The 25,980-nt window shown below is 42.6% G+C and overlaps 1 protein-coding gene across 25 annotated transcripts in view; it reads right to left on the bottom strand.

Moving 5' to 3' along the window:
• MBNL2 (muscleblind like splicing regulator 2) overlaps positions 1-25,980 on the bottom strand; it is a 501,363-nt gene that overhangs the window by 143,483 nt on the left and 331,900 nt on the right. For all 25 annotated transcript variants that reach the window (XM_085622558.1, XM_085622561.1, XM_085622565.1 and 22 more), the window contains one exon: positions 6,312-6,476. In XM_085622558.1, the coding sequence (XP_085478684.1) occupies positions 6,312-6,476 (165 nt within the window). The remainder of the gene's footprint in view (positions 1-6,311; positions 6,477-25,980) is intronic.

Below are 25,980 nucleotides of genomic sequence, written 5' to 3'. Positions count from 1 at the left end.
TGCTTTGCTCAGTAACGGGTCGCATCTGGAGCGCCCTCGATTCTTTTGCGCCGACCGGTTTTGTAGAGGCGGCCGTGGACTTTTTCGGCGCCGGTGGGTCATCGAGTCGAGGGGTGGGAATGGCCGTCGACGTCTTCGATGAGTGTGGCTTTGGTGTTGCCGTCGAAGCGGTGCGAGGCGCAGCAGGCAGTTTGACCTTTGGGGTCGGAGTCGATTGCGTCGGTGCCGGGAGCTGAGCAGGTTTGGTGGCACCGAAGGCCTTTTTCCGTACGCCGACTCCGACGTCGGCCGCTTCAAGTGCGGCACCGAAGTCTCGTTTGGTGCGCTCGGTGCCGACGTGTTTTGCTGGCGTCGAAGGTGTGGAGGGCCTCGATCCGACCAGCGCCACTTTCGGTTTCAATTGAATCAATACAGCTTTTGGTTTCGGTTTCGAAGAAGGGAAACCAGCCGTTTTGGGCGGTAATGGCTGCCGCTGAATGTCCGAGGCCAGGCCCGAGGGCGGGGCCGAAGAACTGCGGGATAGGTTTTGGGTAAGGCCCGAAGGCGATCCCTCGACCGGAGCCATAGACTGTTGCATTGGGCTTTCCTCAGTCTGAACGGGTAGGCCTTGCTCGTCACCGGAGCTACTCTCTTCGGCCCCTAAGGCCTCATTGTAGTCTCCTACCTCGGTGTCGTCTTCATCTCTACGAAAGAGTGTTTCGTCGACGTCTTCCGATCCGGAGTTATGTTCGGAAGCGGGACTGGAGGGTAGGTTCTTCACTTCTTCGATATCTTCGGTCTCGGCGTTGAAGATGTCGGCTGGGGCCGGTGCCGCTTGCTGCGCCTAGAGTCTCGCCGCTCGTCGATTCCGTAGAGTCTTCTTGGATCGAAATCGGGCACAGGCCATGCATGTAGATTCGTCGTGATCCGGTGAAAGGCATTTGTTGCACACCGGATGGACGTCGATGTGGGGATATTTCGCATTGCATACCGGACACCGCTTGAATGGTGTCCTCGATTCCATCGTCGATGTCGGGTCGATGGTCGGGTAAGATGCGAAAAAGTTGGTTTTGGATGTTAGTAAACTAACAAAGATACTATCGATACCGATCGGGAACAGTACCGACGCGAACTAGAGGCCTTTTGGCCTGAAAAGAGTTTTTCCTAACTTGAGTCAAGATAAGCACATCCGAACCCAATGGCGGAAAAAAACAATCTGAGGATGGAGAGGATGCCCATGCGCACTGTAGTCCACGGGAGGAGTCACCTATCCAAGGATACTTCGAAGACTCTTCCAGGACAACAACGTGCAAACATCCGGACCCAACACTAGGCGGCGATCTATGCACAGATATGAATTCAGCAGCCCACATGCCTCGAACAAAATGATAATAACAAGGCTATAATTTTATTTTTCATTATTGGTTGGCGCTGTAAAGGTGTGGGCAGGGCTGTGCTGGCCGCAGCGCAGCGCAGAGGTGAGAGGTAGGCACTCTGCAAAGTGCATATGACTCTTTGACTGGTAATACACAGCCGGGTGGGGAACATGCCTAGGCTTCCAGTCCCCTTCTGAGATCCGAAACACAGTGCTCAGACCAATCACAACCCTGCTGTAAGGCAGCGCTATGACTGTGCTTGCTTCCTGATTCTGCGTCGTGGACGAAGACGACGGAGGAGAGCCGACCGCCAGGAAGCTAAGTGCATTTTTACATTCTCTCCCCCCCCCCATCTTTCTTCAAAACCCACCCTCCCCGACTCATCACTACTGCCCGGTAGCAGCCGCTACTGTGACTGCACACAGAGTTAAAGGCTGAACGTTTTGATACCAGTCGCTGGGTGTCAGAGCATGATCTGCTTCCCTAGAGTGTCTCAAAGACTATCAGGAGACTGCTGGCAAATGAAATCTGAAAGGCTGCACTTTCACCTTGCAATTCTATTTTCGCATTTAGCATTTTTTGCATAAGTAGTCATCATTGTTTTTTTGCATTTTAAATTACACAGTATTTTGTCAGGCTGGGTGGTGTCCAAGCCGCTGGCACGTTAAAGGCAAGTCTGTCAAAAACCACTCATTGTAAGCCATGCTGCCTGTTTCTACACACAACAGGGTCGTTATTATCCCTTAATCCCCTGAAGTGTGCTAAATTGATGGGGTGGCTCACCGAACTAGAACAGGAAGAGAAATTAACCCATGACTATCTGAGTATCTTGGCTGATTAATCATCTCCTACAAATCCTAGGTCAGGTAAATGTAAGATCCTTATATAATCATATGAAGGTGTTAGATCTCATTCTTAACCAAACAAGCATTTGCAATACAATAGGTCTCGCATTAACGCAAGTTTAAGCTATTGGTATTGTAAATGACAATGCCTTTTATTGAGGTTTAAAAAACAAAAATAAAAGGCAGTTATTTGCAATGTCAATAGCTCAAACTCGCGTAAATGCGAGACCTATTACATTGCAAATGTTTGTTAATTGCTGGCAGGTGTACAACCAGGAGGGACCCGGCCCACTAAAAGCCCTGCGCACTGTACGTTTCAAGCAAGCGCCCTCTGCACAAGACTAAAGGCTTCTTGCCCTTTGACCCAAGGCACCCTGCCCAGTGACAGTGGCTCCTGCTCACAGTATGAGGTTCCTATCCCTAAAACTCACCACCATTGGCTCACCGCATGAGACCAGAGGCAGCCTTAAGCCGCGCTCATGAGTTAGCATCAGAAAAGAGGCATTACCAGCACGCGCCCTGAACTTCCCATAAGGCGCCACTTAGGCGCTCTAAAAACGCCAAAATAAATACAATGCAATAACAAGCCCGGGAATTGTGTGTGAGCGCGCGCTAAAAGAACATTTTAAAAAAGCACACGAGTGGTGCTCAGAGGCGCTTGAGTGAGTGCGCTGGCGATGAGAGGTGCATGCGCGCGCATCCGGCTCTTTTTCAAAGCACATACTTGTGGCGCGTGGCTGCGCACTCCCGCAAACCGTATGCTGCCACAAGCACGAGTATGTGCTTTGTAAAAAGAGCTGCACGCCGGCTAAAGGTCTCCTAAGCAGTGCATGGGCAGTGCGTAGGCGAGACCTAACATTTTTTTTTTCTTTTCTTTTTTAACAGACTTGGCAGCAGTAAGGGGCCAATCCAACATTAGCGCTCCCACCAGATTTTAATATCATTAGATTAGATTAGATAACACAAAAGAGGGAGGAGGAGGGTTTGCAGTTGTTTTCAGAGATGTTTTTAGTTCAATTGGTTCCATCAGACACATTCACTTCAGTCGAGTGTTTGAATGTTAGGGTCTCTTTATTTCCTTTCTGGTCACAGGCGACCGTGATTGGTTACAGAGCATCGGGAGTAGACCGACATTTTGCTAATGAGTTCATTGATTCTAGTCAAAGTAGAACATAAGGTTGCCTCAAACTATAATTTTGCTATGGCACAGGCTTCTTACCTTTCTTTTGAATGTGGGTGTACAACAGCAAACTTACAAGCCAGTCAGCAAGATGGTAACAAAATTACTTCAGGATTGTGGTTGGCTGCCCTTGAGGAATTATCTGGACAGTTTGACTTTAAGGTGACAACTGATGAAGTTCCAAACTGTCAGTGAGTCAGTGAATTAGAATAGCATTAGCTGTAGTTGCTCCACTTAAGGAAGATAGACTTGCACAGAACAGACGGTCAATACCTTGATTTTCAGACATAATACGGCAAGCTAAACAACATTGTGAGCAACTAGGAAAAATCTGTTGCAAACATTATGCTGCTGAGAAGAAAGTTATATCTGAATCAACTTTGTAGATACAAAAAACAGATCTGCAATGCAAAAAGAGCACTTCACTGAGCGAATCTTAGAATCGACTAAGAAGATCTTCAAAATTGTAAACTCTTTCACTAATCCGGAATGCCTTCATGTAAGCATTCAGACTATGCAAGGGACTTGCAATAGTGTGGTGATAAATACTTAGGATGAGTGAAGCATTCAGTGGCTTATGAGAGAGTAGTGCCGAGACTGGGAGAGCTCACTACTGCTAGCCAGACTTTGGAGTGTAAGATTTTACATTTTAAGTCTCTCAGCCCACAGGGAACCCTCGACTTACTGTTATCAGTGAAATGTGGATCACCCAGAGAATCCATGTCCAGTTACACTTTTACACTAAGGGGCGGGTTCGTTGGGACCAATCTGACACACCTGTGCAATACTTCTCCAAGATTAGCTTCAGTTCCATGGAGGTTGAAGCACACAATCATCATCCGTATCCTGAAAAAACGAATGGTTGATAAAATCGTTCTTGCATATTTTTTACTTGTACCCTTACTGCCGGCACCAATTAAGATGTTCGAGAAGCATGTGAATGGCAGTCTCTTCACATTCCTACAACTCAAAAAGATCTTGGAGACCGCTCAGTTTGGTGTCAGGGCTATGCACAGTACTGGGTCAGCTTTGATATCATTGGCAGACGGGATAAGGTGAAATGTAGGAAAGGGAGGCGATGCAGCAATCACACTGTTAGAAATTTTGGCACACACCATCTCTCATAGGATCCTATTCTAACTCAGATAAGACGGAGGTCTTGGTATTTGGTCAAAACAAGAATATTTGGTGATTATATATTTCGTGGGCCATGGAACTGGGAGTTCAACATAGTTACCCAAATCAGTGGTGAAAAACGTAGGCGAAAGAATCGAACTGACAATTTATCTCTAAATGTCCAAGTAAATAAAACCATCTCCGCCGAATTTTTCAAAACTTACATTGCTAAAAAATAATTTCCATTTGTGACTTTAGAAGAGCAAAAAATGGTCAAACAAGCATTAATCCTTGCGACATTGTATTTCTGTAACACCCTTTATGTGGGCATTTCCACAGCGAGACTTTCAAATTTCAGGTGTTGCAGAATGCAGAGATTCATTTGATAATTGAACTTGGGGAAGGACACACGTAACTGCATTCAAACATATACCAGTTGCAAAACTGATCCTATTTAAGTCCCTGTGTATGGTCCTTTAGGCAATCCACAACAGGGGATCACAGTACCTTCAGAAGAGGATGTTGAGTTAATATGTTCAGAACATACAAAGGGGGCAAAGTACCAGAGGGAAGTGAGATATTGACCTTTTGGTGTCACAGCAACACCACTCCAGATCAACAAAGAAAAACATACAAATCCACCTGTGAATCCTAGCCGCACAAGTATAACTAAGCATAATTGCATGGTCACAGGTTTTAATTAAGGCATGCCACAATGATAAAGTGGTGGGAGACATGTCGTAATTAAAACTTGTGACCTGGCTTTCTAATGGAGTTTGAAGTAAATCTCCAGAGTGGCCAAGCACCTGCTGATCTAGGGCTTCCCTCTCTCACTTTAAGGGCAGGCGTCTGTGACCCCAGATGTTGAGACACACAATGTGAAACATCCAGGGAATATGTTGATCCCTTTTCTGCACTAAGAGTGTTGCTGAGGTCTGTGGCATCAAAAGCACCCCGCAAGGCCAGCCATCAGGATCATAGGAAACGGCAGCTGGGCACACTAAGAAAGGAAACAATTACAACAGGTATTCAGCAGTGTGGAGGTCAATCCAGCACTGTACGGCTATGCACATGATCAACAAAAGGATAGAGTTTGCCAACAGTGCATTTCCACTCTCTGAAGGGTAGAGCGAACCATCACAATGTCCAACCAAAATGTACTCGTACTCAAAAGAGAATTTTCAGATCAATAAGGTGCCAAGAAAACAACCTGGTTCTTAAGCAAAGACACCCAGTTGTATCAAGGCAAGGCACCTGTTAACTCGGATACATTCACTTCAATTAAGTTTGGAGGCTGATATGCCAGCCTTCAGGGGCATTAGATGGACAGGCCATGTGTCTCACACTAAAACTGTGGTCAGGTTTAAAGACACACGTACTGGAACTTTGGGAAATGCACAGGAGAGAGAAAAATGCAACGTAGATCACACAAAAAAGGGCGAGCATACATACTAGGCATTAGGTTTAAGGGTCTAAAATGTATCTCAAAATAAGAGACTAACACCTTGGTAATACCTATCAAAACAAGTCACATTAATTTGTACACATGACTTGTATGCAATCCACTTTTTGCCTTTTTGCAGCTTTTTCATAGTAAAACATGATACATACATGAAATATATACATGCTTTTGCATATCTATATACATCGGCTCAGAGACAGGACACAACAAAATTATATTTTATGCAAAAAATTAGAATAATTCTTGCACCTCTAATACAAATAGGCTATGCTCGTTATTCAACATCAACACAGACTCCACATCTCTAAGGAAAGCGCCAAAAGTATATACTGCAAATGACACAATATAATTACCATTGGTTGAAGAGGGGCCCCTGGAAACATGAACTGCATCTGTTGGGCAATCATAGCTGCTGCTGTTTTTTGCTGGATTAAGTTGTTCCTGCCATTTATTTCGAGCTGCGTTTTTAGGTGTGTTGGCGGATGAAGGTACTTGCAGTTCTCTCTCGAACAGCGACCCTGAAAAGGAGATTTTTTTTTTTTTAGGTTGGTCATTCTAGCATCTCCCTTTCCACAAGCCCACCTTCTCCCCTTTATTCAATTACAAGATCTTTTACAAACATGGTATGGTTTTCATCAAACAGTAGTCTGCTTAGAGCAGAGAAAGTTCCGCATGCTCCTGGAACACGCTCTACGTCCTGCAGAGACTCACAGACATGTTGCAATCCTAGCAGTCTCCTGGCCCAGCGAAGTAAAATAGTATCAAAACATGCCAACTACTCTTTGATTTTCTGCTTTCTTAAAAAACAGAAAAATCCTCAAACAGCGGTGTACTACAACTATAGCCGCCAGACAGACAGCAGAAATGTGTTTCCTCGCCCGAAAATCATTATGGAATCTTATTTGACAGTATTTGCAAAACACAACACACACCATAAACGCATAAATCAGAATGAGGATCAAACTTTTTATTTCCAAGCAGGAAGAAAAATTAATTGTGCAGATATATTCATCTCTCGACTTTTCACAGCTGCAACGCCAGAGCCAGTCCTAATATTTCGAGTGTTTGAGATGTAAAGATGCTCAAATACTGCTGCTGTCCACCTCAGTTCACACCAGTGCATTAGTTTCTCATAAAAACCTGAAATAACTAACTTTATCAAAATGATTTTAAAAAGGCAGACGTGGATGGATTTACTCCCAAAATAATATTTGCACAGAATCAGTGGCATAATGTTATTTAAACTACATACTAACACACACTTACTTGGCCTTAAATTACTAGCTGTGTGTTCTTAAGTTCGATTACTTTGTTCCATTTATAATTGCTCCATTTCTCTCTTTGTGGTTTGGTTCTGAATCTCTTTCCAGTTGCTTCCCGTTTCTTTCTTTTACAAGTTCCAGTCAACCTTTCTCATTCCCTATACAGTTATGTTCTTCTATGTCTCGCTGCCTTCAGTGTTTAGTCCGACTGTCCTGATCTGCAATAGCTTACTCTCTTACGCTGAAAGTTTCCAGAGAGTTCTATCCCTTTCCTATTACCTCCAGATCATTCCTGTAGGATTGCCTTCAAAGTCCAATTACTCATATTTTCACATTAGCCCCATAGCGTTCTCCATACAACTCTCACAAAAGGGAAATAGCCTTTATAAAGCAGTCTGAGCAACGCGTGCTGTTTCCCCGCAAGAGTAACCTCGCTTGCCTTAACCACGCATAAGGCAGTGCATGGTCTAGATGCTGGGATAGGCGGCCACAAGAAGAGGCAGGATCAGGAGAGTATCCGGTCTGGTAAGTAGGGCTGGGGAAGGGTTTTGGCAGGATGGAGGGTAGTTTTTATGGGGTGGGGTAGTTTTTAGGGCTCAGAGTACTGTTTAAAGTTCTGGTGGGTCAGGGTAGTTTTTAGGGCTTGGGGTAGGTCATGGTAGTGTTGGGGGTCAGGGTAGAGTTAGGGCTTGGGGTAGCGTTTAGGGCTCGGGAGGGGGGGGTTGAGGTAGTGTTTAGTTCCGGGGGGGGGGGGGGTTGGAGAAGTATTAAGGGCTCATGGAGGGGGGGTCAGGGTAGCGTTTACGGCTCAGATAATACTTAGAGCTCGGGTAGTGTTTAGGGCTCAAGGGGAAAGGGGGGGGTCGGGGTAGTTTTTAGGGCTCAGGGCAGGTGGGCGGAGGTGTGATCTTTATTACACATTCCTTTACCAGTCATGCCTTTACGAGGAAATCGCGTGGTAAAGGGATGTGTTCAGATACATTCGTTGTTGGGCCGGAGTTGTAGAGGCATGTGTGGTTTAGCCATACGTGCCTCTGTCATACAACCCTCACAAAAACCCATCTTATGTATGTAACATACAATAGTGGAGTCCAAGGCATAACTGCCCTGACAACAAATCCTTCAAAGAAATGTTACAGTAAAGGGTAAGAAATAACAGACAGACTAAACAAGAGAGAAACGCCACATCTACGCAACTTTCAGGAGAGGGATGAAAAAGCCAGAAATGTGTAAGGGACCAGAACCCTCTTCACAAAAGATAAAGCCAAATACATGGCCTGGAACACTGGGGAGCTTTTTTTTTTATTTTTTAACGCAAAGTAGCACTCAGACACTGGATTTTTTAGGTCTGGCCTAGCAGCCGCATGTGCTGCGAGACTTATTATAAGGGCTTCAAAAAGATCAACACACACGCTTGTGTGTGTGGCCTACTGCTTGCGGTTACCCGCACGGCGCCATATGTTTTGAATTATCGTGCCCAGACACGGGTGCGATCATTCAAAACATATGGCCTGGTGCTCGCTCTCGTGCACACCACATGTGGGACGCTGCATTCCTTGAATTCCTTGTTTCTCTGGCACTCCGAATTCAGTTTCTTATGAGGTGTTCTCTTGAAATATCATTGCATGACGTGACTGTGCGTTTTCTGTAAAGCACCAATGTCTCGCGTCACTGTGCCCACCTTTTTAAGCGTGTCATAGTAAACACTGTTGGCAAATAGAATTATAATCTGTGTGTTAATACTGGACTTTTTCCGGACTGCTACACTCTTTTTGAAAGATATTAGCTTTTGCGAAGAAGAGGCTTCCCTGCAGAATTCTTCATTTCTGAAACAGTATTCTTTTTTTTCCTACTGTAAGGTAGATGGGCTATGGTTTAACTGTTGACAACATTACCTCTCTGGTGAGCAGTCTTTTTTCAGTGAGTTTACTGTATTTAATCAAGATATTTTTTTGATGAAGTACTTCAACTATTTCCACCACTCTGCCTTTCATGTGTGTGTGTGTGTTGGCTCCAAGTAGTAGTCATTGGCCCTTCGTCTCATGATCAATGGGAAGTATTAAACAAGCATTGGCATAGCCAATATGGCTCGCCTTTGGGTCCTTTTAAGTATTTAGTTATGCAGCATAATATCCTTAGTGCAACAACATCCACTGTTGCATGGCTAAACACTTATGAGGTCCCAAAGGCGAGACCTATTGGCTATGCCAATGCTTGTATTTTCATTGGTGCCCCGCCATGCTGAATAACCAATGCTTACACAGCACAGGCTTGTTGCATACCAAACTATGCACTGTTGATAGGTGTTCGTTGTTGCAGCCATATGTGTGAGCGTCCACCAGCTGAAACAGTAGAACTGTACAAGCAGCAAGAACCATTTGGACAGCAAAGCAAGAGATACGTCAAAGGGCAACAGCAACACCCAGAAGCAAAGCACATAGCATGGGCTCAGTCCATAAGACATCATACCAGTTACTCTTCTCAAATTCGTCAGTAATAATTTTGACCTCGAAAATGTGAAAGCCTTAGTTGCTTCTGGAATTCAATTTTGTGGCTTGGGGGTAAGGACACGATTGTTGCAGTAGGCACATAATACCAAGAACCTTTACTTATGTCCTTCATGCAACAAAGATTATGCAGCAGAGATTTCTATTAGGGAGAGAGACTCAGATGTGTTCTTCCAATGGCAGACAATATAGGCTAGTTTTCTAACAATTAAATAAGCACAACAAATGGCAGTCAAGCCTCAGGCTGCAGCTTGTAGAGTACTCCGTGGGCATGCAATGCAAAACATCGTAGAATTTAGAAAATTAGCTGTGCCCACAAGAAAGAATCTAGTCAATCAGACTGCAAAATATCCCACGCAAAAGTGACATTTATGTAGACCACTTGGCATCAATGTAGTGGTATGAACTGAATCTTTACCATTCTTCCTCTATCACACTTGCCAGCAGAGTTTGGGGCATCTGCCATCAGACTCAGTTTACAAACATTTTCAGACTGTTGATGCTTGGTATCATTGTCGGTTTGTGGTGTTGGCACAACACTGCCCTTCTTTAATTAATGGCAAGTGTACAGGATTGAACTGAATTTATCTTAACATGTATATGAAGGAAACCTAGGCCTTGCACCGCCCTCCCAAGAAAAATGATGTGTACCCCTATACACTACAATAAATATCAACACCCCGGTACTAGGCAACATACAGTGAACTGTGGAACTGGGGTTAGAAGCAGTAGCTTCATGCATGGCATTCTCTCACACCACCCAAGCACAACACAACCTCACAATCCAGAACCAGGGACAAACCGGACATATGTGCTTCCCTCAAACTCCTTTCTCTCTTGCAGATGGTAGCGAGCCAACTTCGTAATATCAGTGTGGATAAAGACACTGACAGTATTAACCATTTACTCAACCAAGTCTTTGGACAACCCTGTGCCAGGTGCTCTTTAAACCTTTTCTATGACGCCATTCAATCACTCCATCTACTTTCCTTTGCAGTTTGCAAGAACAAAGCTATTTTCTCCCCAAAACCAAGTCCATTAAGTGGTTACATGTATAGTAGTCTGCAAACGACTAGAAAAAAATACTTCCACATCTCAGTAAATCAAACCAGACTTAGATATTGTTAACTTTTACATATTTGTACGGCATTCAGCTGAAATATTTTGGGGGAGGTCAACCTCAATCCTCTTGATTATCTTAATCATAAGTCAGTGTACACAATTTTACATATAAATGCATACGTATATTTAACACAGTGGAAGTTGTCACTATTTTTTTAATTCTATTTACAGAGTTTAATATAGCGCAAACTTGACCCGAAGGTATCGCGTATAGGAGTGCTTTACATAGCACCAGTTGCGTTATGAGGACACATTAATTTTTGTTATGCACGGGGAGATTAAGTGATTTGCCCAGAATAACAGGTTGTTCAGCGTCATTGCCGAGACTCAAACCCAATTCCCCAAGTTCAAGGTCGACCGCCCTAGCAGTTAGGCCACTTCCTCTCTCCAGTTAAGGTTCAGATGCACTTTCCACTTAAAAACTGCTTTTCCTTTGTCTATAGACTGAACTGCCCAAAAATTGGCATTGCCATCTAAGGCCCATCTTGTCAATTTCCATGCAGACAGAAAAGAGTTTTAAAAAAAAAAGCGTTTTTCTATTTTAGATACCACGGAAACTTTTGCAGGGGCCACCAAAATTGCTATGGAAGTAGATCTTTACTTTTGTTAGTTTCGTGTAAATATGCTCAGTAGTTGGTGAGGTATTGGCATTAAAAACTTGGCAAGGAGGCTTTAAACGGTTAATACATTTGTATATCTCTACAGTTTTAACTCTAATAGCTTGTTTTAGGGAGAGAGAGCGGGAAGTGCACCCTCGGAGACACCTTCCCAGAGTAGGTCGGGTGCAAAAGGTGTTTTCCCAACCCCCATCGGGCACACTGAAGGCCAGTTGGGTGTTCACAGCAGGTTGAGAGCAGTGCCTGGCCACAGGAAAGAGTCTGCTCCTTCCCCTCAACAAAACCCTAGCTTCACAGGGCAAAAGCACCTGGCGCTCCTGGGGCTACCAAGAGTGGCAGGTTTGGACCATGGTCTGGCCACTGGGGACAGCCGAAGACCTGCATAGAGAGTTGGGTGTCCACGGCAGGTTGAGTGCGGATCAGGCCACAGGCCAGGCTATGTGCAGCAGGGGTTGGAATTAAGTACGTAAACACACACACACCACGCCATAACTTGTGACTTCTGCAATGCTCATAACACCATATAGCTAATTGCACAGACACACAAAACAGCTTTGAAGATAAATAGGTAGGTGCTGCAATTAACCACAGAAGTTGTGAGTTCAGCTAACAAACTTAGCAGAAAAGAAACAGTGATGAAAATAATGTATTACTAAGGCTTAAGATTGGTTTTCTCAAGAGGAACAAAGCAAGTAAGGGATTGTCACAATCTGAAAAAACAACTTTCATTAGGGGAATAGTCATGAAGCAGCTATCTAAAAAGAAGGATGGTCTTGATTTAAAAGCTCAACAGTAGGTTTACAGGGCTAGAGAATGAGATTTAAGGGGGAGATCCTAACATTTATATCTGCTGCAGTTGAGGAGTTGAGCTTTCTGAAAGCCCAGAAGGCTCCATTTATACAGACTGCCACAGTCAAGCATATGATGTCTGCTCTGCTTACTGTGTACACTGAAAGATTGATTTGATTATTGCATTCACTGTATGATGAGCAAAGTTCAATAAAAAAGAATATAAAAAAAAGAGAGAATGAGCTTGAAGCGCAAGGAGTAAGCATTGGAAAGGGTCACTTAAGCGAGACATTGAGCAACAGATTTCTCGAAGGCAAAACACTGTAGTATTTGGAGTGCGGTAAAAAAGAAAACTACGGAAGATTAATGTTATTAATTCCACAATTATTACAAAAGAGGACGTACATTATGTTATCTGCACATTAATAAGATATTCTGTGATTTCCAAGCTAATCTATATGGAGAAAAGCCCTTGGAAGTTCCTGGGAACAAAGAAAGTCAAGATAAACGGATCGTTCTTGTAGGACGAAACAAGTAAAAAGTATAGACTTTTGGTTGGAAATATCTAGAAAAGATGTTCAACTGTCAAAATATCCTTTCTGCAGCTGGCTAAATCCTGAGTCCAAAGTGGCCTTACAGCACACATTTACAAATTATTTGAAGAAATACCTCCTGTCCGAATTCTGGGACCTCATGCCTTCTAAATCCCGCCCAATTGACATATCGGGCCCACTCACGTCCTAAGTCACAATTCCCAGCGCCCGGCGACCTCTCCCGCAGTATCGCCGGTGATGGTCAATGAGTTGCTTGCTTCCTGCTCTCCCTCCCCTCTGTTCAACCATCCTCTCCCTCACTTCAGGTGCTTCTTTCCGTGGTCCACCCCACTGTATTGGTGCTCCTATCGATATTGCCTCTTTGTATTTTCATACATTCGGTACTCAAGGTATCTTTCGCTGAAATATATCATATGTCTGTACATGATGTCTTGATACGGTGTAATCATGTAACTTTGCGATGCAATTCTGTTCAATAAAGGTTTTTGAAAAATCAAATATATATATATTTTTTTGAAGAAATACATTCTCAGGGCCAGTCAAGGTTTAAAAACAAACCAAAATGAACATGAACTCAATTTCCTAGAGGCTCATGCTTAAAGATGACCATCCAGCGAATGGGGTCTTTATCGGGCAGAAGTTCTGGGTTTAAATTTTATTTTTATATGTATGCGCTGGGATTCAGCACCTGAATTACATAAATTACAAGATGTAGGCATGATAAAACTCCTTGGTGTAACTCAATGTGTGAAGAAAAAGAAATGAGAAAAGTGTAAAACTATTGCAAATTAAATGAACATGTTCTCCGGTAGTGTCTGTTAAAACGTCTATCAGTCCTGAACATGATCAGTTGGGAACAATTATCGTCAGAAAGCTTGTAGAATAACCCAGGTGGACTCCTGGCATTGCATATCTTTGTACAATCTTTTGGTAAATAAATGATGCTGCCTTAGCTTTAAGGCATGATTGGCAAACATGGGATAGAGTAGCAGCAAACAATGAAAGATTGTACACCAAACCTTTACTTCAGATAATTTGTTTGAACAAAAGTACTTCAACTCCTTACTTCAGGAAGGTAGGAGTCAAATCATTCTCTATTGGAGTAAAAGGGTAATTCTATTTTCATAGGAATGTATTATTAGGAAAATGCAAATACATCTTAATTTTGAAACATGGCTGAAATCCATACTTTTATTGTAGCTATTTTGAATACATAACAGGTATTTTTGCTCTAAAGGCCTTTCTAGATTATTTATACTGCTTTAAAAATGTATCAATTTTAAATACATCAGCGGAGCAGGTAAGGTAGACACAGTGGTAGACTGTGGCTATCTGTGAGACCCCATTTCCTTTTCTTGGGTTATCACTGTTCCCCTTTTTGCAGAATGATGCATGGGTTTTAGTGACCGATACTGGCTGGTATACTACTTATTTGGAGCCCCAAAGCAGACAGTGTGTGGCTTGGATGCCTACCTTCTAGGGAAGTTCCTGGTGAAGCGGACACAGAAACAGTGTGATTTTGCTGTTCTTGGTTCTTACATATTAAACTTCCTGAGCACTTATGTCTCAAATCTAACTTTTTCTTCTGCCGAATTCTTGGGGAACAAAAGTAGAAAAAAAGGTTTTCTGAGTGATACGAAGATAAACAGTACTTTGGTAATGAGGATGATATAGTATGGAGTCAAACTCCTCTATTCAAATAAAATATACAGCTCTGCTGAAGGCGACTCAATCTCATTTCACCCTTCATGCCACAGAGATAGGGGCAAGAAAATATCAACGTGGCCAGTCTGTCATTGATGGTACCAACCAAAAAGCAGTACTGCTGCTAATGTGCTTGGGTTTAAGTCATAGGGACCCGAGATCACAAACCTGCTGCAATGAATAATGAAAACAATCTTGTCTCATGTATATCAGCTCACTACATTGGTAGTCAAGATAACTACTTCATAAATCAACTCCAATAACCACTTAAGCGGTTATGGGTGCAACAAGTCATGAAAAGTAAAGGGCCGGGTAAAAGCCTCCTTCCCGGTAAATAATTACAAAACCACTAGCAGCTAATCTGTCACCTATACACTTGCATCATTTGAAAGGGGTTAGTAGAGGTATAGGAAATACTCAGGAGCTATACCATTAAACTTGGCAATCGGGAGGAGAAATCCTAAACAGAGATTACATTAAATCTAAAGTGAGGTGCGCAAGGGCGGAAGAGGTCATTCATATTTATATTTTCTTGTTTTCTTAACATTCAAGAGTGCACACACATACGGTGAGATTTTTTTCATACCTTTTTCCATTACTCTTTATATTGGTCTAGAACACTATTCGGTTTTTTTTTCAACATGGTTTCCTCAAATTTTACAATCTTTTCCTACAGAAATATGAATTTACTGCGCGTTATAGTCACATTTTTCTGCAGATTTGTATAGCCTCTAATAATTAGGATATATCTGCTTCCCAACCGCAGTTTCACCACCACCATTCATACCTAGTGGGTTGTCAGTATAACTCTTACTTCTTTCATGTTCGAGCTGACTAGGTAGCTCTCATTTAAACTCAATCTACTGTATCATCTCCACCCAGATCTCTTGTCTGGTAATGATTCAAAACACACCTAATATCCTTTTGACCAATCGTCAACTATGAAACGATGATGGACAGAGTAGAGTCGCTGGCTTAAAATAATTCCTAGAGTTAACCATACACCTTTCCCTGTTGGTCCTTGTTCCTAACCCTCACATTAGTTGTCTCTCTAAGAATCTTACCTGTGGAAAAGTTCAAAGAAACCACAAAACTAAGGAACAGCCATGTAGTACTGTCAAGAGTAAGGCGAGCCTAGATTCCATTAGGAAGCTATAACAATTCAACATATATAAATGGTAAGCCGTTTCCGCTGCTTGGCCAGAGGATGCTCTAATCTATCTAAGTCTGACACAATGTGGTCTTCACAGTGGGAGCCAGGGTGGTGCACGGTTGTGGGCTGGGTTTACTATGAGTAAGAGCTACACACCCCCGGATTTGTAATTGTCTGTTACAGCACTCTGAGTTCTGATCACCTCCAGGTCACATTGACAGGTGTATTGCTTTTATTTTAATGATGCTGAAGAAATGTGAGTAACTGCCAACAGGCATATCTCAAACACTTTCCAACCAACAGCGATTAAGGCAATGCACAAATGAAAGTTTGAATTCATGAAAGATATAAAAGGCATTAACGAGTAAAGTGCACTAAAACAAACAGTAAAAATTGAGATACTAAGAATGTGGACAAATCTTTATGCCCTTTGCAGAGACATGCACAGCAACAGGCAGTGAATACAATTGTACAACTGTAGTCTTATCAATTTCTGGAACTCCAGCTCTTTGAAACAATATAAAACCTTTCAGCCCTGGGGACGAGGGAGCAGTCTTCTATTTTAATAAGATTCTTTATTTGGGACTGGTCTCTCACAAAACTTGAAATTCGTTCTTCTTCAGCTCAAATTCTATTTCTAAAGAGCTTTTAATTCGCTATAAAGTATGGTGGTTTACAGAGGCACCCGCTACTCCTTACAGAAATGAAGAACGTCCACAAGATGAAAGCCTTGCTCCATTCAGACAGGAGAAATCAATCTGAATTGTAAACTACTGGTAGGATGTGGGGAATTATGAGTGTTGTGAAACAGGAACACAAGTATCTCCTACCCGACAGGAAAGCCATATGTTCCTTCATGGGGTTTCATGAAGTTGGAATCCCGTTTGGATGTCATCACTACAACCCTCAACTGTGTTATGTATCACACAATCATACTAAACGAGTCTGCATCATCTGTAGAGTGAGGTGTTTGGCCAAGCTCATCAGTAACTTCAACAAGGTGCACCTTAGCTCTGCAACAAGTACCCTTCAGCATGATATTTATATGCCCTAGATAGACGTTTATGAGGTCAATTATTCCTGTTCTAGATACATACTTCACAACAATTGTATTCATGGCTTACATTTTAATTTATCAGAGTAGGATTATACAAATTTCCACACAAATACCAGTTTCAAATGTCAATCTATAATTGCCAAAAGGAAAAATAAACAGATTACCTCATTGGCTGATATGACTGTGCTGCCGACAACCCCTCAAATAGCAAATGAGCTCTACTTCTTGGGAAGAATGATCATTTACAGGAATACACAATTTTCTTGCAATTGTACTTTTACCCTCCTTCACACTCAAAATTAACTTGTCTCAAAGTGGAACACCAATTCTCAAAGCCTACGTGTTACCAATGTTTACTTTTGTGGCCAGACAGTGTAATGGTCAATGTCTCATTGGTTATTTGTTTTAGAGAATTGGCTTCACACTATTTTTTTGATGTATATTTTATACATTAATCAACATTTTTTAAAGTATTCTCTAGAGAATGCATGCAGTTAACCATAGCAGATCCCACACACTTCTGAAGGCCCTGAAACTTCTAAAACTGTCACATAATTAAAAACAAGGTTTTACAGAGGTGAGATGCGAGCAGCCAACACACCCTGAACCACGCTGCTGCAACATGAGCTGGGGCAGTGTGAACAGCACGCCTCAACATTTCTGACCAAGACACTGAGACAACTGCTAAAGGAAAATACACAGTGATGACACGACCCAACCTTGATACAAAATCATTTGGCAGTTCTAGGTCTACAATGAAGTTGTCTGAGCAGAGTAAATCATACATTTTTAATAAGAAGCTCCACAAAGCATATCGCCCAAAGCTGTACAAAAATAGAATATTGATTGCTGCTGCTGCTTAGCGATGCCCTGGCACAGACCACTTATGTCATAAAACAAAGCCACAAACTTCAAACACAGGTCCAAACAAAACTAGGTAGAGCTCACAAAAAGCAGTGATGGCTACAGAGGCTGGGAGACTGTTCTTGATAAAACTGTCTTGGAGAAGGAAAAAGTAATTCATGAAAATATAAAAAAGTGGCGATAACAGCTTTAAATTGAATTATGTTTGTTTCAAAATTATTATATGAAATTAGAGGGTGCTGAGGCACAGATCGTTTAAATAGTTATTATCCAGAAAGATCTTTATTACATTATCCTACATCACAGCATTTAGAAGGTGAATGGAATGGCAAGATTAAAGCACAAACTGTGAAAATCACATCTACAAGCATTTACATTAATCAAAGACTATTTTTTATGCTTAACAATATGCATGTTTAACTTCAACAAACAAAATGTTAATGAGAAATAAAACCATAAGTAATTGGTCAATTGAATATATTGTCTGCAAGCTCAAGCTCTTGGGCAATCTGAGAAGAGACTAAATCCTAGTTTTGAATCCTCTGTTCAACTACTAATAATTAAGCAAGCACGTGGCTAACCCTCATCAAATTTTTCCTTTCAACAGGACTTGCAGACTTCTAAGCCAAGTTGAATTTGTTCTTTTGGAGGCCCGACACGGCAAAAAGAAGGTATTTTCTTTTTGTTATTCATTGTTTATCTCCATAAAAAAGCCCCAAAAATAAAATAGGGCACAAATTTAAATTCATAATATAGGGTACAAATTATCATGGAAGACTACAACAGAACTCTAACACTGGTAATGGAAATAAATCGTCAAACTCAATTGTTGCAAGTATTGATAAAATCATCATGTCCTATAAAGTGCCTATGTGTTCAAAGTACAATAGCTGTACTTTGTATTAAAAAAAAAAGGCAAGACATAAGCGCTAACTCGTCAAACATTAGTTTGGCAGGTTTTATCTTCATATAATTAAATATTAGGATCAAGCTCAAATATCCTGTGAAAGCATCTGATGGCGCATGATTTTAAAAATCATAATACATGACACATTCACTGATTAAACACACTAAAAGTTGAAAGTGCACTTTGCGCACATTAGACACATGAACCACACAAGTGTAGTAAAAGCACCGTAAAAGCGAGCTGTAAAATGCAATATGAAAAAAACGTACATACAAAGCATACTAATGCATATAAATGAGTTGCACTAATGAGTTTCTTATAAAGATGATGTTTATTAACGTTTTTGGATGAAACTGCTATCAATAAAGTGACCTAGGGTTTCCAATGCTTTTTGCTGGAATGCACCTTTTAGAAAAGTCAGTGAAATAATGTGCCGAAACTAGGTACGATCTTGAAATTTCGCATAGTAATACTGCGATTTTATAGTTTATGAAAAGTGAAAAACTAATTTTGTAGCATGAATTTAGGAAATTATACAGTTATGAATGTGGCGAAAAAATGTGGTAGCAGGGTATTTCTAATGTTAGCTATTTCCATACAATAATCACTGGTGAAAGTTCTACATATTGCCTAAATGAAATGATTTACTGCATTATATTTGATATTGATTTTGAGTTTGTTTCATTTAAAATGTGTGATGCTAGCCTAAAGGCTTTTCAACAAATGCTTTTTCTCTAATGCTGACCTTACCCCAGACCTAATAGAATTTTACTTTATTTGTTCTGTACATGTATAGACCTTGACGTTCCTAAATGTTTCTTCAATGTTCACAGTGAAATATTCCTGTGGGAACAGGATTACGGCTGTTGCTATAGATGAAAACTTTGTAGCTTTTTTCACCAATATTAGGCCTATGTGGACTCTCAAATCTTTTGTTTCCCATGACCAGCATGGGAAAGCATCTCACTGTTGCAAGTATCCTAGGTGACAATGTGAATTTGAGCATATGACAGTCTTCCGATGGTGGTGTGATGCTACATCACTGGAATTTTGCTAGGTACTTTATAAAAGAAGAAACCCAAAAGGAGGGATAGGACCATTGATTTTTGCTTCTTGACAAACGCCTTGTTTTCCTTGCGAGAGGATGCTAGGCTTACTATTAACTTTTTCCTTACTTTGGACTGATATGCTGATGCTACAGTCAGTAGCTGATAGACAGAAACCTTCTTTGCCGAACCATTTTTATTTCCTTGTTTTATGCTAAAAGACTTGCCCTTAATGGACTTTAAATCTAAACCCTTTTCCCTCCCGTGTAGGATCAGAGCTATTACACAATCTATCCTTCTGCATTAGTTGTAGTGGGACTCTGTAATTGTGTAAACTGACCTTTATAATAATCATCTGATAAAGCCTTGCCTAAATGTTTGGTGCTTTAATGCAAGCTGTGATATCCTTATCCGCAATTCTCAAGAGACTGCTAACGGCTATACATTTTGGAACTTTAATACAATAACCAAATTAATCTAATACCCGTCTCAGTCTATTATTGAATCTTGTTGGTTCTTCCATTAAACTGTATTATTTTACTGATGTTTTAAATGGGGCGTGGGGAGAATCGGCAAGCTCTGTCAGAACATTAAGTATTACTTCTTATGTTCTGTGTTGCTGAGCTTTTGGTCTGCATGATTCTTGCCCGACTTAACTTCTTTGGCATGATGGGTCTTCCAGTTGCTATTCTTTATTTCTACAGCATGTTCTTAAGAGTGGTGTACCTACCTCTGATCTCAAATTTGTAAGTTGGCTGTCTATTAATAGTCCTTATTGGACAGCTCATGTTGTGTTTTGGCCACCCTAATTTCCACCCCTCCTATCGACGGAGAAAGATTAATCAGAGGATCATTGCCTCTGTGGTAAACAGGAATGCTGCAGGTTGATTTATCGTAAAGCGCCCAGTACAGTTAGAGAAGTAAGGAGAGTAAGCAAATATAAATTTGAGCATGCTTGCGCTGCAACACATCCTTGTCTAACATAAAATACTAAGTGCTGATCTTATGCTTAAGGCTATTCTTGAATAGTTTGCCAGTCTACACAAATGGTTCATCTCATATGATGTTATTAAAGCATGGACTGCTGTTTGATTGTCTATAAAGCTAATCTCCAAAAGAATGGCTAGAATTAAGTTCTTTCTAATCAACTTATACCCACGAAAAATTAGAAAAAATGCTCAATGTTTTCCACTGTATGCAGAATACATTATGCCTTTTCATTAGATTATGAGACACTGCTTCCCATGCCTTGGGTCGTGTGACAGATTTTTGCAGACAAAGGAAGATACTTTACTTTTACCATGCTCATGAAGTTAATTTTCAGAACTTATCAAATAAAAAAAGTTCATCTGGACAAATAAATGTAATCAGTAGGAACTAATGTCCACAGTAAATTTGGAACATGAAGCTACATTAAACTTGCACTAAGATCAGCCATACTGCACAAAAGTCAAACTAAGCCTTACACACTAATGTAGGAAGAAAACAGCTCACTTCAACTAGAGACTTGTTCTGCAGTGGGAGTATGCCAGTTACTGTTGTTTTAGCTCAAGAATCAATTTCCTGGAATATGGGGAGAGCACTCCATTAATTGTTACCAAAAACGTTTTGTAAGCCTGGGCATAACAGTCAAAGGAAGGTCTGACCCCCTTTCCACCCCAACACCCCCACCAACACACACAAAATAGCTCCGTAACTTGTAAAGAAACTTGGATGCTAACAGAGTGGTTTACACAGGAACAAGCTGCCTCAAATGTTCCAAATGCATAGGGAGGCTTAATGACACTACTTGAACTAACATGAAGCAGACCGTAAGTGGCAACAGAGAAATGAGGGATCAGGGGCTAAAGAAAGACATCTAGAATTAAAGGGCACATAGATACACCACAAAAGGTCCAGTGGTACTCAGAGGTGAATAATCACAATGCCCTATCAATACTGAAAATGTACAGCATACTCGCTTTGAAATTTGTTTTGTTTGGATGATGCACCAGTGCAGTCAACATTATGACAGTTGAATCAATTACTTGACTGTGTATCATGGTCACAAACTCAATAAAACAGTTACAAAAACAATCCGTTTCCCCTTTTACTTCTTAATGATCTTCCACCCCTCCCCCCCTCAATCCCAACAGGAGCTACAGGGCTTAAGGTTATGGTGCCTGAGCAGGAACCTGCTGTGGTTATGCAGCTAGCACTCCCACAAATGTGGCGAGATATCGGTGTAGGACATGCTAGCACAGTTTTGTACTGAACAGCCCTGTACAGCAATTAAAATGTCATCATGTTAGTAATTTATTACAAGTGACACGTTGAAATGACTTCTTCAGAACCATAATCAAATGGGATTATATCGTAATTCACAAAATTCCATGACATTGATGGAGAGTGCATCCCAGCATTGGCAAAACATGAAACCTACTGGTCGAAGTGGAATGATCCAAAGCCTTCTCTCTCTTAAATTGTTCTTATATGTTTTTTGGAGTATTGGTAACATGAGGTGGTCCAGATAGCTAAAGCTGTCTGTAGATGGAGAGGTCATTAAAAAAAAAAAAAAAACACCAGCAAGTGCCTGCCGTATGCACCATCTCTACCATTGGTTGGTTTCCAAAACAAGCATTAACAGAGCCAATAGGTTTCGCCTATGCATGATCAATTAGCTTTGTCAATGTTTTTTTACATATTGCACAGCAGCACGAACTGCTGTGGAACATGGCTGAAAGTACAAAACGCGCTATGACGCAGCCAGCATTTACCATGTCAAAGTACTTTGAGCCGGAGTTGTTGTGCAATATATCTACAAACAGCAGGGGAGGTCAAGCAACAGAAGGGGTAAAGATGGGGTGGTGAGAAAAGGGCGGAGGGAAGAGGAGAGGCTGTGTATGTCCAGTGCAATAAAGAAAAGTGAACTTATAACTAACATCCAGTGAAATCAATAGACTCCTTTGGACAACAATAGTCCGCTCTAATAGCAACTGCTGTCAACGGTTACATTCTCTCTATAGTAGCTCAGTAATACACTTGAAAACTGATCTCCCACAAAAAATGGGTAACTTAAGGACTGTCACTGCCAGAAAAGGGTCCGCTGTTGATGTGAGAAAGAAAAGGGATTTCTCTCATTGGATGCCACAGCAGTATCCATGTAATGTTCAGTAACACGCAAATCTGAGCTCCAAGGACTTGATGTTCTGGATGCATTGTCACTGCAGCAGTGCTCTTATGTTTAGTGGTATAATGCCAGACTGCAATGGCCCACTTCAAAAGATGACAAGGGAGAATAAAAATTCTCACCAGTAAAAGAGTAACTGTCTAACGATATGCATGCCATAGCACAGCCCAACAATATATATATTTTTTTATAGCAGTGGAGTTCAAGCCTGCAGTGGGGGGGAGGCAGTCCGACGTTAACAAGGGCCATCCTTTGCATTACTTTTTTGAAAATCATTGTCAAAGCAAATAGGTTTCACCTATGCAAAATCTATTGGCTTTGTCAAGGCTTTTTTGTACATTTGCATTAAAAAAAACACTTACACCGCCACAGAGTTTTTTGTTGTTCAAGCCATGTTGCACAGCTGCTGTGCAAGATGGAGAGAAAAGGAGCAGGAGAATGAGGGCAGAGGGGTATGGGTGTTCAAGCCACACAAAAGAGGAGAGCGGGAAAGACATCGGGTGGCGGGTTGGATAAAACCACATGGTGCGTGCAGGAGGAAAGGTTGGGGTGAAAGCAGTCAGCAGGAGGTGATACGGCGAAGGGTGACACCACAGACGTTGGGGAGGGTGACTCCAGGAGTGTGGAAAAGGGGGGGACACCACAGAGGGCCAAGAGAGTAATTCCACAGAGAGCAGGCAGGGGACGGGTTGAATAAGAGCGACAACAGATGCATACACCATAAGAGTGCATGCCAGTAATTTAAACAAGTATTGGCATAGCTAATAGGTCTCGCTTTTGGGACCTTATAAGTATTTAGTTATGCAGCACAATATCCTTGGTGCAACAACAACTGCTGCATGGCAAAACATTTATAAGGTCCCAAAGGCGAGAATTATTGGCTATGCCAATGCTTGTTGCTGTTTTTGTGGTACTGCAATATATAGGGATGTTATTTGTCACAGTTTACAGTTTGGATTAGATCATTAATGACACTATTGTTCATAGGATCACGATGTCTCCAGTGACAAGTTCTTGCTGCCCAGGTCATGCCGAAGGGTTCCTTTTCTGGTGGTTCTGCTGTCCTGATCGAGCCGAAGGTCCTGCTGCAGTGGTCTCCTCCCTTTGTGTGTGTGGTTGTGTGTGTGTGTGGTTGTGTGTGTGTGTGGTTGTGTGTGTGTGTGGTTGTGTGTGTGTGTGTGTGGTTGTGTGTGTGTGTGTGTGGTTGTGTGTGTGTGTGTGTGGTTGTGTGTGTGTGTGGTTGTATGTGTGTGTGTGTGTGTGGTTGTATGTGTGTGTGTGTGTGTGGTTGTATGTGTGTGTGTGTGTGTGGTTGTATGTGTGTGTGTGTGTGTGGTTGTATGTGTGTGTGGTTGTGTGGTTGTGTGTGTGTGTGGTTGTGTGTGTTTGTGTGTGTGTGTGTTTGTGTGTGTGTGTGGTTGTGTGTGTGTGTGGTTGTGTGTGGGTGTGGTTGTGTGTGGGTGTGGTTGTGTGTGGGTGTGGTTGTGTGTGGGTGTGGTTGTGTGTGGGTGTGGTTGTGTGTGGGTGTGGTTGTGTGCGGGTGTGGTTGTGTGCGGGTGTGGTTGTGTGTGGGTGTGGTTGTGTGCGGGTGTGGTTGTGCGGGTGTGGTTGTGCGGGTGTGGTTGTGCGGGTGTGGTTGTGCGGGTGTGGTTGTGCGGGTGTGGTTGTGCGGGTGTGGTTGTGCGGGTGGTTGTGCGGGTGGTTGTGCGGGTGGTTGTGCGGGTGGTTGTGCGGGTGGTTGTGCGGGTGGTTGTGCGGGTGGTTGTGCGGGTGGTTGTGCGGGTGGTTGTGCGGGTGGTTGTGCGGGTGGTTGTGCGGGTGGTTGTGCGGGTGGTTGTGCGGGTGGTTGTGCGGGTGGTTGTGCGGGTGGTTGTGCGGGTGGTTGTGCGGGTGGTTGTGCGGGTGGTTGTGCGGGTGGTTGTGCGGGTGGTTGTGCGGGTGGTTGTGCGGGTGGTTGTGTGGTTGTGCGGGTGGTTGTGTGGTTGTGCGGGTGGTTGTGTGGTTGTGCGGGTGGTTGTGTGGTTGTGCGGGTGGTTGTGTGGTTGTGCGGGTGGTTGTGTGGTTGTGCGGGTGGTTGTGTGGGTGGTTGTGTGGTTGTGCGGTTGTGCGGGTGGTTGTGCGCGTGGGTGGTTGTGCGCGCGGGTGGTTGTGCGCGCGGGTGGTTGCGCGCGCGGGTGGTTGCGCGCGCGGGTGGTTGCGCGCGCGGGTGGTTGCACGCGCGGGTGGTTGCGTGGTTGTGTGTGTGGTTGGGTGTGTGGTTGGTTGTGTGTGTATGTGCAGTTGTGTGTGTGTGGTTGTGTGTGTGTTTAAAGATAAACCAGAGCGCTCTAGATAAATACCTTCAACTACTCCGAAAAGGCTCCCTGCTACTAGACTAATATTTTCATCAACAGCACTGGATTTTACTAACTTAATTAGGAGCGACGGGCCACTGACAGTTCGAGGAGTAAGGCGCCTCATGGGCACTAAGGGTTTGCTCTTATAAATGTATAGGTTATTGTATGGGACTATCAATCAATGCTCTTATAGAAACACGTAGGAAGAAATGGGAGAGAAATCAAAATGAAGGAATCGAAAATGAAGCCTAACGGGAGATTTCTCTCCTCCTCATTGGTTCCGCGTATGGATGTAAACTTAAAAATCATGTACAGGTGGTATTATACACCAGTCAAATTGAAAAGGCTTGACAGTTTAAGATCAGAGGAACGCTGGAGAAGGTGTGGGAAAGGCTAGACTTCTTACACATATTCTGGCAATGTCCCAAAGTAATAAGCTTTTGCAGCGAAGCGTTAAGGGAAATAAGGGACAGGGCGGCGATTGACTGTTGGACTGGAATATCGGGGTGGACCATCTGGATGCTAATGGGCCGGCTGAGGTACGGGAGGCTCCGCTGCTCTTGAGTGTATGAGTGTCCACAGCGCGGATGCACCAATAAGACATACAGAGCCCAATAGTGAACATTAATAATTAAGGAGACGGTAATGAGCTAAATTACAATTGCAGGTTGCACAAGGCTCTCTACAGCAAAAGCAGTAGCTCACTAAGCTGTCTGCATAAAATACAAACCTATGGCCAGTATACTACCCTTTGTGTTTAGAAGATGACAAGACGCTATTTTATGATGATACACACTGGTGCCTAAGCTACAAGCTGTCAGGATCTCCCCAGGAAGCGCCATTAAGGAACAGCAGAGTAGGCTTGGACTGGACAGCGTTTAGAGCTGAGCACAGGCATGTGCGGACAGACATGTGCGGACTCCCCAGCCAATGAG

The sequence above is a fragment of the Triturus cristatus genome, chromosome 8 (assembly GCF_964204655.1).
Source record: "Triturus cristatus chromosome 8, aTriCri1.1, whole genome shotgun sequence".
NCBI lineage: Eukaryota > Metazoa > Chordata > Amphibia > Caudata > Salamandridae > Triturus > Triturus cristatus.
The sequence above is the reverse complement of the archived record's forward strand: the minus strand, read 5'-3'. Positions and strand labels throughout refer to the sequence as shown.